This window comes from Pteropus vampyrus, unplaced genomic scaffold, assembly GCF_000151845.1.
Source record: "Pteropus vampyrus isolate Shadow unplaced genomic scaffold, Pvam_2.0 Scaffold434, whole genome shotgun sequence".
Lineage (NCBI taxonomy): Eukaryota > Metazoa > Chordata > Mammalia > Chiroptera > Pteropodidae > Pteropus > Pteropus vampyrus.
In genome coordinates this window covers 634,013-649,641 of record NW_011889215.1, presented here as the reverse complement: position 1 = coordinate 649,641, position 15,629 = coordinate 634,013, and the positions used below count along the sequence as shown (strand labels likewise).

At 41.1% G+C, this 15,629-nt stretch overlaps 1 protein-coding gene and 1 pseudogene across 1 annotated transcript in view; both read right to left on the bottom strand.

Annotated features, from left to right (window-relative positions):
• CIDEA (cell death-inducing DFFA-like effector a) overlaps positions 1-14,011 on the bottom strand; it is an 18,624-nt gene extending 4,613 nt beyond the window's left edge. The window contains exons 1-3 of the mRNA XM_011381300.2: positions 13,963-14,011; positions 6,427-6,571; positions 5,498-5,644 (exon numbers count right to left, since the gene is read on the bottom strand). Coding sequence (XP_011379602.1) covers positions 5,498-5,644; positions 6,427-6,571; positions 13,963-14,000 — 330 coding nt within the window. The 5' untranslated portion in view covers positions 14,001-14,011. The remainder of the gene's footprint in view (positions 1-5,497; positions 5,645-6,426; positions 6,572-13,962) is intronic.
• Positions 14,012-14,852: 841 nt separating this feature from the next.
• LOC111732215 lies at positions 14,853-14,971 on the bottom strand (annotated as a pseudogene).
• Positions 14,972-15,629: the final 658 nt, after the last annotated feature.

The window sequence follows — 15,629 nt, the reverse complement described above, 5'->3', positions numbered from 1 at the left end:
TTAAAACATAAATTCTCCTAAAAGTAACCAAACCCTAGAGTCACTCTTCTTTCTTCTCACATGAAACAGAGCCAAGAGAGATTCTGGTCGTTGCCCGTTGTTTAATGCACAAGAAGTCCTTGGCCTCTTTACTTTAGAGGGCATAAGCTCTCCATCATTTAGGAAACGTTGTTTTTAAAAATCAAAATTATAGAATCAAAAGGGATTTTCACATATAATCCTGCTACAACCCTTGTTTATCGCCCCATGTTCCTCTGCTATATGAAAAATTTATCTTACTTTCTCGAAATGTCTTCCTTAAATCTTGGTCTTAAATCAAAATCAACATGCACTTACAAAGTTAATCCGTTGATGATCTAACACTGGAGTTCTATAATCTGCTGACTAAGGAAGAAGGAAAAGACTGTCTCTGAGCCCTCTTCCAGAAAGTGCTTTAAGAGCTACTTCCTCACAGGCTCTAAGGCATTTAGACTGAAGAAGGGAGACCTCTGGTGGCTATTTCTCAGCAGGACATTCTCAAGTCAAATAAAATTGGCTTCACTGGTAAAAACACCTCCAAGTTGGGTAGGACCTATAATCAGCTGTGAGGTGCCTATTTCCTACCCAAAGGAAGATGGTTGAAAACTGGAAGACAAGAGAAGACTCCAATCCCAAATCACATGTTACTCAGGCAGCTACTAGACTGAAATGGCCATAGGCTCCTCCTTGAACCGTCACATAGCAGACTTATTTGTATCCATTGCACCCTATCACTACTCTAAACTTTAGCTGGGTATCCCAGCATCCACCCATTCTGGGGGCTTATACGTATCACATATTAACCAACTCCCCTTAGTAACTAAATGTCTCATATACAAAACAAACAAACAAACAAACAAACAAACAAACAAACAGAAAATAGCTTCCTGTCTGAATTAGTTTCCTGTGGCTGCTATAACAAATTATCACAAATTTAATGGCTTAAAACAACACCAATCTGTTCTCTCACAGGTCTGAAGGTTGGGAGTCCAAAATGAGACGGCAGGGCTGGTTCCTTATGGAGGCTGCAGCGGGGATTGGTTTCCTTGCCTTTTCTGGCTTCCAGAGCTGCTCGCATGCCTTGGCTTGTGGCCCTTCCTCACATTATTCCTTCTCTTTTTCTGCTTCTGGCCCTTACTCTGGCCCTTCTTCATCCCCCTTAAAAAGACTCTGTGCTTACCTGTCCCACTGGGTAATCCAGGATCATCTCCCTATCTATCTCAAGAGCTTTAACTTAATTACATCTGCCAAATCCTTTTTGTCATGTAAAGTAACACATTCACAGCTTCCAGGATTAGGACAAGGACATATTTGGGGGCCATTATTCTGCCCTCAAACAAGAAGCAGTACAGTCCAAGATTGTCTTTTAAAAGATTTATCTAATCGACCCCACGATCTTCCAATATACTAGCATAATCATTTATTTTAAAGATATACGTATACATAAATATGTATATTTAATTTTATGCTTTTTATACTGGTTTGTAGTTTTTCTTCTCTAGTTAGAAAATTCTGTTATGAAGTATTTGACATGTATAGAAGTGTACATATATGTAAAAATAAGGAATAATAAGATGATCGATATACCCATTCCACATAAAACAAAACATTATCACCCCTCTGTGTCTCTCCAAATTATGTTCCTCTACCTCCCAAGAGGAAACCATCTAAGTTGTGCATAATTCCCTTACTTTTTTAGCCATGTGTATCTTAAACATTATGTAGCTAATTTTATATATTTTTCAGTTATCTATAAATGGTTAAATGCTGAGGTTTTTAAGTGTGGTTTAGAGGCACCTGGGGGATCCTGAGACCCTTTCTGGGGATTGAGAAATCAAAACTATTTTTATAAGAAACACCAGGATGCAATTTGCCTTTTTGTTCTCATTCTCTCACAAGTAGTACATTTGGAAAATCTGCATAACTCAGTGAACCAATATTTTCTAAAGGATCAATGCACGATGTTACAAAATCATCCCTGCCAAAAAGATCCATTAAAGTACTAGACTGACCCATGGATTCCAATGTCACAGAGGAGGCAAACTTCACAGGTATGCCTTCAGATTCCACACTGCAGCCAGCCTTTATACAACCAGCACTTGTCGAGTTTTGGTGTAGTATCAGAGGAGAATATCCTCAGTGATCTGGAAAGACCATTAAAATAATCTTTCCTTTTCCAACTACATAGATATGTGAGATCATATTTTCTTCACATACTTCCAACAAAACAATATATTACAACAGATTGAATACAGAAGCAGATATGAGAATTTAGCTGTCTTCTATTAGATGAGGCATTAAAGAGATTTGCAAAAATGTAAAACAATGTTATGCCTCATTAAATATTTTTTGTTTTGAAAAATAGTTATTTTTAATAAAAATATATGATTTCTGTTAACTTGTGTTGGGTTATTATTTTTAACGAAATAATATATTTTTTAAATTTATCAATTTTAACTTTGATTATGTGAAATATATATACCTATAGCTTATACTTTCTCATCCTTGGCACTCTGACATTTGGGGCCAGATAATTCTTCATCATAGGGGCTGTCCTGTGCATTGTAGAATATTTAGTAGCATCTCTGGTCTCTACCCCCTAGATGCCAGTAGTGTATCCCTGCCTCAGCTGTCACAACCAAAAAAGTCTTCAGACATTGCTAAATGTTCCCTAATGGTCAAAATCATCCCCAGTTGAGAACCTCTGATTGATGAATATCAACAGATTCTATTGATATGATCCACATAAACATAAGCTATTTGGGTCTTTATTAATTTTGAAAAGTATAAAGGAAGATCAAAAAGTTTGAGGACCACTTGTTTAATGTATTATTCTGCCATGTTTTCACTCAACATAGTTGATCAGATTTATCCATATAGATGTCTGTATCTGTACTTCATGCATTTTCACAGCAGTTTATAAACATCGAATGTTGTATATTCCATTCAATGTATATACAACAATGTGTTTATGCATATTTACATAGAAGCATGTGGCTGGGTATCATGTGCTGGGTATATATGTAGAAATGGACGTGCTCAGTTCAACTCTATGGGATAAAGACAAGTTGTTTTAGTGGGAGCATAAGAAAGTTCATTGCTCCATATCTTAAATATGGAAAAAATTTAAAAGCCTAACAATAATGGTGTAAAAGGGTGTCTTATTGCGGTCTTAACTTGTTTTCCTAGTCACCAATGAGATTGAGCATTTTCCTATGATTTATTATCCATTCTACAAATGCCTGTCTATTTTTTGTTCATTTTAATATTGGCTTGTCTGTTATTGCCATTATTGATTTGTGTGATTTCTTTAAATTTGCAGAATACTAATCCTTTGTCGGGTTATGTTGAAAACATCTTCTCCCACTTGTGGCTTTTGTTTTACTTCTTTTATAGTATCTTTTGATGAACAAAATTCTTAATGGAGTTGAATTTATCATTTAAAAAAATGGTTAATGTATTGCATCTTGTTTAAAAAATTAATGCACTGAGTATGCCAAATAGACATTAGATCGCCTCAGTCATGTCTCCAACTTCCTTCCTGTTTTCCACCTCTCTCTTTTTGTGTTACATTGCAGGTATCTTCTTTAGACCTGTCTCCCAGGTCTTTTATTAGCTTTAGTCCTGTCCAAGTCTTCATTTATTTTAATTGCTAATTTTTCATTTCCAGAAATTCTATTTGATTCTTCCAAGTCTCTCTCTCTTTTTAAATTTTCTCTTATTCCTTCTTACTTTAGATTACTTTTTATATTTCTTTGAACATTTTAAATATACTTATTTTACACTGTTGATTCAAATCTGAGTTCTTTACAGGCCTGGCTTTGTTAATTCTGCTTGCTCTCAAATACAGAGTCCTTATGTTTTATGTTTTATTGTGAACTCACATTTGTTGGAACTTTAGGAATGAAAATTCTTTGAGGCCTGGGTCAAATTCATTTTGAGCCTATTTGCTTCTACTAGTTATGTGGAGGCACATCAACCCTGGGTCACTGGGACTGGAAGGAGAGGTTATTTGAATAAAAAGAATTCAATGAGTAACCTCCTTCCACTGATGTTCCCTCCCTGGGTCTCTGTAAACTAAACTCTCAGCTTGGGTGATTTTGGAATCAAGAGTCCCTAAAACCTCATGAGAGCAGGTGTCCCACAGATTCCCAGAAGAGAACTTGCTAAGATTCTTTGCTTTATGTGGGCATCTCTAACCTGACCTCCACTTTCTTTTAGCCTAAGACTTTGTCTCCTGTCCTCCCAGCATCCTTCAAAACTGAAGCCCTTAACTTCCTTAAGAAGAAAAAACATATATCAAAAACAGGAATAAAGAATGGTAACAACTACATTCCTATCAATAAGTACCTTAAATGGAAAAGAATTAAGTGCTCCAACCAAAAGACAGAGTGGCTGAAAGGATAAGAAAACAAGACCCCTACATATGAAAAGGAAGGAGATGGAAAAAGATATAGCTTTGTGGACCTAGAAGATATTTAAATCAGACAGAGAAGGATAAACATTATATGATTTCACTTATATGTGGAATCTAAGGAATAAAAAGAACAAACTATCAAAAACAGACTCAAAAATATAGTGGACAATTTGGTGACAGATAGAGGGGAGGGGAGTTGGGGGGTGGGAGAATGGGGTGCAGGGTTAAAGAAGTACAAATTAGTAGCTGATGGATGGTCATGGGAGCATGGCATTGGGAATGCAGTTAGCATTAATATGTTGGCTTGGAGGAGGGTCAGAGGAGGGAGGGAGCTATTGGGGAAAACGTTTTATGAACTATATAGATGTCTAACCAATGTACTGTATACTTGAAACTAATTAAAATAAATAAATTTAAAATAAAATAAAATAAATAAAACCATGTCTAAAAAAAAAAACCAAAGCCCTTAGTCACTGAGGTCAGTGGATGCCTGCAGGTGAGAGGCTCACAGGTGAGACATCAGTGTTTACTTTCCTCTCTGGATTCCAGCTCCCATAAAATCTTTGGCTTCTGAGGATTCCTCTTTCTTGGGTATATAAAAATGTTTTAATATTTTGCTTCACATTTTTAGTGGGAGGGTTTTCCGAGATATATAATGTATAGTTTCCACAGAAGTAGAAGCCCTTATTCTATCTCTTTACTTTTCTAAATCACTGTATTCATGCACACTCCCCTACTTAATTTCCTTGGCTGTGTTAGCTTACCAGCCTCCTAAGGACAGAGTCAGTGAATTGTCAACAGGTCATATCTACAGGCTTTAACAAGGATCTATAGCTACTCACTGGCCAAAACTTGTCCCTCAGAATTCTTTGCTCTAAACCATACAGCCCAAGTTCACAAAGATGCTACATTTCCTAAAAATACTTATAAGAATCCCTTTGAAGGTGGTAGATCTAGTTATTAGACAATATAAAGGATATATTTAGAAAGTGAGCAAGTCAGCACCAAAATAGGAAATTCACTTTTGCAGGTGAAAAGTATACCCAGTAGCTGTTTGCTTACCGGTGTCCACTTCTGCCCTTTTTCCAAGATCATGAAATGTGTGTTGTCTCCTAAGGTCTGAAAGAACTCTTCTGTGTCTACCACGGTGCCATCTTCCTCCAACACCAAAGTGACCAGCCCACTGGTGATAAGTAGGGCATCCAGGGTCTAGGTTAGCAACACATTAGAGACATGGAATGAAGCAGGAAATTCCATTTTGACTGCTCACAGCCATTGATTACATTATAGTTTCAGAAGAGCCAGCTGATTTTGATAAAATTTTAATCGTCAAGATATATCTCAATTGGTATGATTCAGTCTTGGCTTGGAAAAAGAGAAGTTAAGGTTTTTAAGGGACTTATCTTCTTCAGAAATTTCAATGACATGAGATTACATTTAATAATATTTACAGTTTCTAAAATTACCTACTTATTTCAACCAATAAAAATTAAAATCCTACAATATGATATTTAAGAAGCCTGAGTCTCACGTGGCGTATTGGAACGTTTCTCTTGTTTCAGAGCCTGTATGTTAGACTCTCACATCTCGTTTCTGTGGGTGTCTGTGTCTAGGTTATGTCTCCATGAGATTCTTCCTTATTTGATCATCTAGGACACTTTTAGATTAAGGAATATTCTTCCCTGGCCTTTATGACAAAGAACAGATTTCCAAAGTCTGCTGCTTCTCTATATTCTCTCTTATCAAAGAAACAAAGCTACATTATTAACTGATTACTGTTTTTAAGGTTTTTGTCTTTATACCTAAATTGTTTATGGTACAGAAATGAAATATTGTTTCCTTTCATTCTTTCATTGTCCTTTAACCACTTAGAAATGGCCCCCTCAGACTCTCCAAGGCCAAGACATGGACATTTCTGTCTCTACACTGGCTTAGCACCCAAGACCCTGTGTCTTCTGAGGACCAGTGAGAAGCTCTGCAGCCCGTGGTACCTTGCTGAGGAGCTCCTTCAGACTGCTTGCCATCACCCCCCTCCGGCTGCTTCTGTTGTGGTTGGAGACTCGGAAAGGGCGAGCCGAATGCATGAGGGGAGTAAGCAGGACTCTTTTTGTCTGTGATCCCATAAATGTCAGGGGCCTAGAAATGGAGGAGAAAAGTAAAAAATATATTTGACATTACTTTTTACAAAGAGTCTTTAAGAAGAGGTTTGAAATACACAGAAAAAAAACCAATTTCAATATTTGTATCTAAAAGAAAGAAATTCAATGGTTGGGGATTATTAAAAATTATCTAACTATCTATCTATCTATCTATCTATTTTCTATCTATCTCTATCTCCCAATATCCAAGGAACAAACAATACATAAAATTAAAAACACAACTATCATTATAGCTACTTTACCTGAACATTCTCAGCTAGTTACTTTGAAATAACTAGTTGAGAAGGAATGATAAAGGCATCAAACTCAAAAAAAAAGGAATAAAAATTATATTCTGCAAACATGGGTTTTAGAGCTGAAAAATCTAAGAAAATAGTTTCTGGAGAATTAGCTAAGCAAAGCTTAAAAATTAGGCAAGCGCGCACCCACCCCCCACACCTAATTCTATATTCGTACAATAAGACTAAGCCAGAATTTGCAAAGCCAGACATTGATCACTACAGCAATAAACCAATTTGAAAAACATTAACTTAAGATACATGAGAAACAATAGAACACCAGAATAACTGTGGAATAACAAGAAGAAAAAGAACTTTGGGCCATATATCACATGACTCTTTGAAGTATATTCCACATTTATCAAACAATTAGTTCAAATTTTCTTTATAAAAAAGAACTAACATGGAGAAAGAAAGGAACAATAGTAAAATCAAATGAAGACTTAATTTTCTGAGGAAAAAACTCCCTAACCTTTGGTTATTAAATTCTAGTTACCTAGCAACTATAAAAAAGTAATAAAATGGATAAATGAGAAATAGCTGTTAAGATGCTTACTACTTTATAAGTTATTAAACAAATACATATTTTGCTTTATAAATAATAACTCACTTAATCTTCAGAAAACTGTGACATTCCTCATTTTCTCAATTTGCAGATGAGGAAACCAGGCCAGTGAGCTAGCTGCCCACAGCTAGTAGGTACCAGAGCTGGCATTCAGCCCCAGGCATCCATTCTTTTCCTCTTAAAGGTAATCTAGATGGCCACACACTACTAGTTACTAACTAAAGAATGAGAAGAGTTTGCATATTAGTGAACATATGAAGCTTTCAATAGCAATTAAAGAAATGAGAAACCACCTTTGACACACCACTGCTTACTATTCCAGTGATCCCCAACATTTTTGGCACCAGGGACCAGGGCTTCTATGGGAATCTAATGCCTGATGATCGGAGATGAAGCCTGATGTGGTGATACTAGCGCTGGGGAGCGGCTGCAAATATAGATGAAGCTTCACTTGCTTGAAGGCTGCTCACCTCCTGCTGGGTGGCCCAGTTCCTAACAGGCCACGGACCAATACTGGTTCACGGCCTGGGGGTTGGAGACCCCTGTTTTAAACCAACATGCAAGAAGTTCTCTAAAAATGACTCTGCAAGGGGAAACAGATAGGCCTTGCTGGTGGCACTAGAAGGTGGTTCTTTTGGGGAACCAGTTTAGCAACACATAAAGAGCTTTCACCCAGGACTGTGGCCTTTTTGTTTTTATTTAGGAATATATCCATAAATAAATAATTCAAAAGAATATAAACAGAAATTAGCAATGTTTCAGGTAGATCTTGCTTCAGGCTGGGTGCTGTGATAAGTGACACATGACCTTATTTAATCCCCATAACCCCAGAGGGACTAGCACCTGGTGTTGTACTGTTTCCACACCGACCTATTTCAGGTGCTCAAATAGTTGTTGACAATTTAGACAAATGCTTGTACAGTGAGATTCCAGAGAATGACCCAAAGGACAACCTTCTAGAAGATACAAAGTGAGTCTATCACTGCTTTCTGACACTTATAACAGTTTGTCTAGATTAACCCAATGAAGGCTAAGATTCTAGAGAATATCCATACTGTTTTCAAATGCCTATCACCTAGGATTTAGCACTTTATTTTCACACACACACACATACTGTCATTTATTTATCTATGCTTTATTTCCCAACTATTTCCCATTAGAATTTCCTTATGGACAAAGTCTTCTTTGTTTATCTCCCATAATACCTACCTTAGTGCTAGGCATGGAACTTTTATATAGTATGTTGTTTAACTTGAAGCTCTATAAATGGACACAATTCAATGACTTATCAGTAATTTGCTACATGAACAACTGATAGCATCCTAATGAACCAGCTCTCAGACATAGGTTAATTTCATGCTACCAGCAGTTTCAGGAGGTCCCCATAGTAGTGAGTGTCTGTGTCTCATCCTTATGGCATGAGCAAGAAGAGTCTAGCTTGAAATATATTCAGCCAGCATCACATTAATGCCTCAGAAGTGCTCACATCTGAGCACTTGCTATGGCCAGCGATGTATTAGTTCTTTATATATGTCAACTAATTATCATAACCTTAGAAGGAAAATATTACTCATTTCTCAGAGCGGTTTCTCAAGGGGACTTAGTTAATAAGGAAAAGAGGTAGGACATCATCTTTCTGAACCTCAAACCTCAAGCAGTAAACAGCAGTCGGGAGCACTGTGAGGAGGAGCTGCTTTATGGCTGAAGGGATAGTAGTGTTCTCTGTTCATATCCTCAGTGCCTTTCCCTTTATGCCACCACAGTCACTGCACACTTGGTTTCCAGGAAGGCAACTGCAAAGGGATTGCGCCAAGTCAGTGATCTCTAACGCGGGCTCCCCATCAGAATGACAAGAGATCCACGGAGTAAATCAGAGCCTGAATTGACGCAGCTGTGGGCCTGGCATCAGCCTCTAAACCTTGGCCCTGGTTCCAAGCAGTTACACCAAATTCCTCAGTTACACAACACAACGAATAAGGTGCCCACATTCTGCTGAGCTGCTACTACAGAGAATTCACTCACAGTCTCATCCCTCATGACTTGGTAGACAGGGCAGCGAGGATTACCCATATTATGCTTTACATTTAGAACCTGATTTTGTTCTCAATCTTGTCATAGCATCTGAAACTTAAACTCACTGGCAAAGTTCCTATGAGGAGATAGATATGAGTTCCACTCTGTTTCAGACACTATACATTAGCACATTGCCTAATAACTCTACAAGACAAGTATTAAAGATGAGGAAAACTGAGACTCAGGGCATTAAGAAACTAATAAGGTCAGAGTTAGCAAGTGCTAGCACAGGGGTTTGAATCCAGCTCCTGCTTTGGCACCACAGTGCCTATTCTACCAGGTGCAAACCCTCCTATAGTAGAGGGGACCCTGGACCTTCACCGGCAAGAGCCTCTCCTCCAGAGCAGGAAGACATTGCCATTGCCCATGAGACCTTCCAGAATCTATGTCTACTGAGGCCAGAGTCTGTCTGTACATTACTTCCCCACAGCACCTAGGTCCCCATTGGCATGTGATCTAGTTACTGAGTAAAAAATAGACTAGAATAAAATCAGAGAAATGGGAGAACAAAGTTCATGTCTTAGAATCTTAGGTGGTTAATGGCACACCTCGTGGGCATGAACAGCTTTGACCTAGTTAGCTGTAGTCCCCTATCCCTTCATTGGCTGCAAATGCTCATACTTTAGGAAGCACCAATGCTCCAGTGACCTAGCACAGCCGATTATATAAAGTTCTTATTGTCTTTTAACCTCTGACAAGATAAGTGCTTGCAGTCATTTTTGGTCCTCCCTCTTCACACTGCCCTCAAGATAGTCATCCTTGATAAAAAAGGACACTGAGTTTATTCTTTTTCTTCTCTGTTATGTTTCTTAACCAAGAACCAATTGTTAGAGAAAAGTCTTATGGAGCACACATTAAAAAAAATCTTTGAAGACATGAAAATTAAATGTTGCCATTTTTTTCAAGAAACAGGATGAGTAATTTGATGTGTCAAATTATATAAAATCAGAACTATCATATACAACATAAAAAGGGGTTATGAAATTTTACATACACTAAACCTATCTAACAAATACTGTATGAGTACTGAATATGCCCAGCTAAATGAACAGCAGGGTTAAATAGCTAGCTGCATGAACAAAGCAATATATTAATCCAACTCACTTTTGGTCTTCTTAATAGAATAATTTATGTCACTGGCCATTAGCACAATGCCTAAAACGTGTTGCTATCTCCCCCTGTCTGCCCCAATTTCTTAATGTATCGATGTTGAAATGGGAGTGCTGAGAAGCCTTAGGATTCTGCTTTTAGATATACCACTCATCAGTCACCTAGAACTCCTGGGAAAGTGCAGATGATCCTATGAAGCAGGAAGGGAAATAGCTCACTAAAAGGAACAAAAAACAAGGAAACAGCTGTTCCAGGAAATAGATTACTTCGGGGAAATCAAGACAATAAGAGAAGTCGGACTTCATAGAGTTGAAAACTGTGAAGCGGCATATTTCCCAGAAGTGAGGGAAACAGAGAGTCTTTGTATTTTTCCCTGCGGGAACCAAGGAGTCCTCAACTTATAAAAGTGTGTGAAATAAAACAACAAACACAGACTGACAGTGGACGTAAACTTTACTCCAATAAAACAAAGCTAACCCCCACAGATCATAAGAAAGCATCTTTATAAGGCACCCTATGGACTGATGTTTATTCTGAAAGTGCTGGAGGAAAAGGCAGGCCCAGGAACAAGGAAGGTCTCTCTGAGCCAAAGAGAAACATTTTGGTGTCAGCAGTGATGAGGTGGCTCTATACGGCTGGATAAGATACTACTCAGAAACTATTCAGAGGGAAACGATGACTGAGGGAACCCCACATTTCATCACTAGGTGAAAAAGGAGGAACCCATATGAAGTAATTAAGCATAGACAGAGATAGGATATAAGTCAACTAACTATAGCCAAAACTAAGAGTGACAATGAGAATGTTAGGAAGGGAAGTGGTGATGGCAAATACAGAAATGCAGAGAAATAAGGTGGCTTGGGAAGTATTTGTCAGCCCTGGCTAGGTCTCCATGAGCCTCAGGGATATAGTTGTAGAAAACTCAATTCGTTGCTTGTGCTGAAATGACAGCTAGACAAAACCTAGAGTTCCTTGCTCAAGAAAAGGAAAGATGTAAATAGCTACAAAAATGGCTATTTTGCACAAAATATAATACATCAACCTTATAACAACTTCAGGGTTGGCATGAATGTTATCACTGAGGGGACACAAAGACAGAGCAGACTTTGTTTGGAACAACACACACAATGGTGGACTTCCTTGAAGTCCAGAGTGTGCGAAGAGACCTCAGGCTGCTTTCGTTTTGACTAAGGCCTCTAGTGATTACAGATGATTAAAAAACTAACAACTGTTTAAAATTTGATAATTGCTTACACATAACTGATCGTTAAAAAATGATATGCACAGTGATTAAGTTACTTTCTTGGCAAAATGCAGTTATTTACTAATAAAAGACAGAATTAGGACAAACTCTACCAGCCAGTTTAAATTAAGGGGCACTAAGAGGAGAGAAAATTCCCGCAAGACCAAAATTAACAAATGCACCTTGCCTGCGGCTCACACAGATCTTCACTCTGAACATGGTTTTAAAGAAGGGCAGAAGGGAAGAAAAGTGTGTTCCTTTCAACAAATATTACAGATTGTTTTCTCCCAGTTTAGTTTGGAAGCAGGTAGATTCCAAAGAATTATAGCAGCTCAGTTTGGAAGCAGGTAAAATTTTCAAAGAACTACAACAACAGTGTGTCCCAACAAATAGTCACTCATACCTACAGCTTGCCAAGCTCAAAAGAAAAGTGTTTCAGGAGATTATATGTTTCCTTATGTTTCGATTTACCAACATTTATTTCATCAGGGAGTTGCTTCTGTCACACGCTTAACCCTGTGAAAACCTTGCACAGACAGATTTTAAATTTTGGGACACTGTTGTAGGGGTCAGGTGTAAGGGTAGGGTCAGCCTTTATTCTGCAGGTGTTGCCTTCTCCTGCTCCAGGCAAAACCAGAGGAGTAGGTGCTCTCTACCTATCAGCCTACCAGCCCCTCAGTGTTCAGGGGAACTTGGAGAATGGGTATTTGTATGGCCATGGGAGGAAAGTTTGGAGGATGCACTCCAAACTGTTCAGTTACCCTGGGAATGAGAGTGTGGAGTGGGTGGCACTGGAAGAAGAAAAGCAGGAAAGAAATCAAGGGCTTTACCTTTATGCTTAAACCATGTTAGGGAAGATGCATGAATCAAATCTGTTTTTCTCCCTGGGATTCCACTGCTTGACTTAGCTTTTGTTTTTGTTTTGAAAGAGAAAACCAGTGCTGTCCCAACTGATCACCTTTACATTTTGGCAGCTATTTTTTTAGCCTCAGGTTTTAGACACAGTCCCCTTTAAGAACCCAAGTCCAGAAGTCTATATAGGTCACACTAGTTTCATAAAGGATTCTCTCCTTTTTACCTACCCTGTCCCTCCACCCCTCCGTACAAACGGGATTCGTCACCTGCATTTTAAAGTACTCAAGGGCCTCTCTATCCTCTTTGAAATATTTTGAAGATCTTCAGAGAAACACGATTCCTCCCTTAAATCTATAAAGTTTCTGTCATGCAAGATCTTTAGGTTCTTACCAAAAAGGATTGGTTGGTATGTCAGGATGTGAAATGAACCCAGGAAGGGGAAAGGAATGTTGCCAGGCCTTCGACCACACATCATATCACGAGGAGCGGGGCAAAGAGGCTGCGGGGTCCGCGGGTCCCTGGTTTTTCCGTGGGCAGAGTCATCGCCTTCGGGTGCGGCGAAGATGAGGAGGGCGTCCCCTCAAACACTCCCTTACAAACCCGAGTGGGCTCAGCGAGTAGGGGTAAGGGAGTTTTCAGTGCCCGAAGCACCCTCGGGATCAGCCTATCCTCCACTTGGAGCCCGGAGCCCAAAGCGCGCGTTTCCCGCAACCGGTATGCGTAAGCCGCCCGGAGCCGCCAGAGTCCCCACCAGCTCCCCTCCCTGCGCCCCAGCTCGCGTCGTGATTCGCACGACCCCGGGAAGCCCTGCCTAGGCACGATGCCCTGAGTTCCCGAGATGGCATTCTTATTTGCACTCGCGGCTGCGGCTATAGCAGGCAAGAGATGTTGCCCCTTTCGCATCACCGCCACATCTGTTACGCGAACGACCGCGCACCACCCGCGCGCCACCCTCGGCACCTGCCGACAGCCGGAGGAGCGGGAGAAGACTCGCGGCCGTTCGGGCTCTGCCTACCCGGCTGGCCCGCGGCGTGGGCGCCCGGTGTGTGGGTGAGTGCGCCGGGACCCCGGCCTCGGGGAGCTCCGGGATGCGGGGCGCACGCGGAGACTGGGCGCAGGAGGGAAAGGGATGTGGGGCTCACGCGAGTGCGGGGCGCAGGCGGAGGGGGGCGCTCTGGGGCGCGGGGTGCGCTGATCGCTCGGGGGCACAGGCGGGGTGGTGAGCCTGGCAAGCGCGCACTCGCCTGATGAGGGCTCCCGCGTAGTCCCGGGCAGTCTCCATGACTCAGGTCACCTTGTAAGAGCGGCCAGTCCCCGTGCGCGCGGCCTCTTAAAGTGCCTCCGCCAGCCCCGCCCCGCCCCGCCCCGCCCCGGCCAGCTGGCTAGCTGTGGCCTGACAGCTCAGGGCAAGGACCTTGGTCATGGGCTCGCCTCTGCCGAAGGTCGCGGCTTAGGGTTCTGAGAGAGCGCCGGGGTCCGCACCCCTTCGGGCCCCCTCGAGGCGGGCTGCAGAGAACAGACAGTATCCACGACCCTGGAACTCCAGATGCTCTGTAGGTCATTTGATGGTCGCATGTCAGCATGTTTGCCTTGCATTTTCTGGACGTTGGGCAATATGGCTTTGGCTGTGGAAAGGCGTATGTGTAATTTTAAACTCAGGCCACAGGTGGGAAGATTGAGGCTCAAGATGTGTGCATTAGTGACCTCCAAACTACTCCCAGTCGGACGCTGAGGCTGCAGCCCCTGACGCCCCTCTCGGAGTTCCGCTAACCAGCTGGTTTCTTACAGAGGTGAAGACATTGCTGCAGACACTTGGACGCGCAGCCCTTCAGGTTCTCAGAGGCACCTTGGCCTTACCATTAAGCTGCTTCTCGGGCTGTACCATGGGCGTTTTGGGGGCAGTAAGAAGGGCATTCAGAATGGAAGGGTAAAGGAACCAATTGGACTTCATTGACAATCTTTTAGCTACAGGTAAAGGACTTTCAAGGAAAGTCCTTTACCTGTAGCTAAAAGGTAGAAGAAGGAAGAAGAGAGGGAACCGAGTCATGGCTGAGGGGGATTCTATCCACATCATGCTTGCTCAGATGACCATATAGGAAGATGCAGTTCAGCATGTTTTATTTATTTATTTAATCGCCTACAGCACCTGATATTCCTAGGTGGTCTCCCATCCACGTACTAACCAGGCCCAACCCTGCTTAGCTTCTGAGATCAGAGGAGATTGGGGGCGTGGAAGGTGGCATGGTGGTAGACAGTTCAGCATATTTTAGACCTCTGAAAGAGTGGGGTAACTCTTGTTAGGAGATTCAATAGAGCTCTTAATTACAAAAATGAAGCAGAAGTCTCTTGAGCAGGTTAAGGATTGGAACAGTCTCAATTCCAGCCTTTTAAATGGTGTAAACTCTCTGGGATAGAGATTTTCTAGTGCATACTCTCCTGCACATATCAGGTGATTTGTTTTACAAATTATTAGCGACTGCTGACTGCTCTATTGTGAACCATGTTTCAAAGAGCTGTAGCTTGACCTGAAGCTTGCTTCTTCTGATTCAACTTGATGTCAGCACATTGACTTGATCGCTTAAATCATGCCTCCCTTCTGACTGCCCTCCTTCTCAGTCGAACTCTCAGAAACAAACACACACACTTCTTCCCTTTCAGGGCTGCTGGTGCCAACAATGTTGACTTGCAGGAACATTGAGGCAAAAAGCAATTTTCTTCCAGATTCCCGAACCCCATGGGGCCTGCAAGGAGCTACCCAGAGCTCACAGAGTGGGTATTTCCTGAGAGAGCCCCTTGGGCTGAACAGAGCCTTCAGAGATGGACAGAGCCTTCAGAGATCATTTGCTGCCCCTCCACTGACACCCTGGTGTGGCCTGAATGTGTGTCCTTTTGCCCCTACCAATTCGTATAT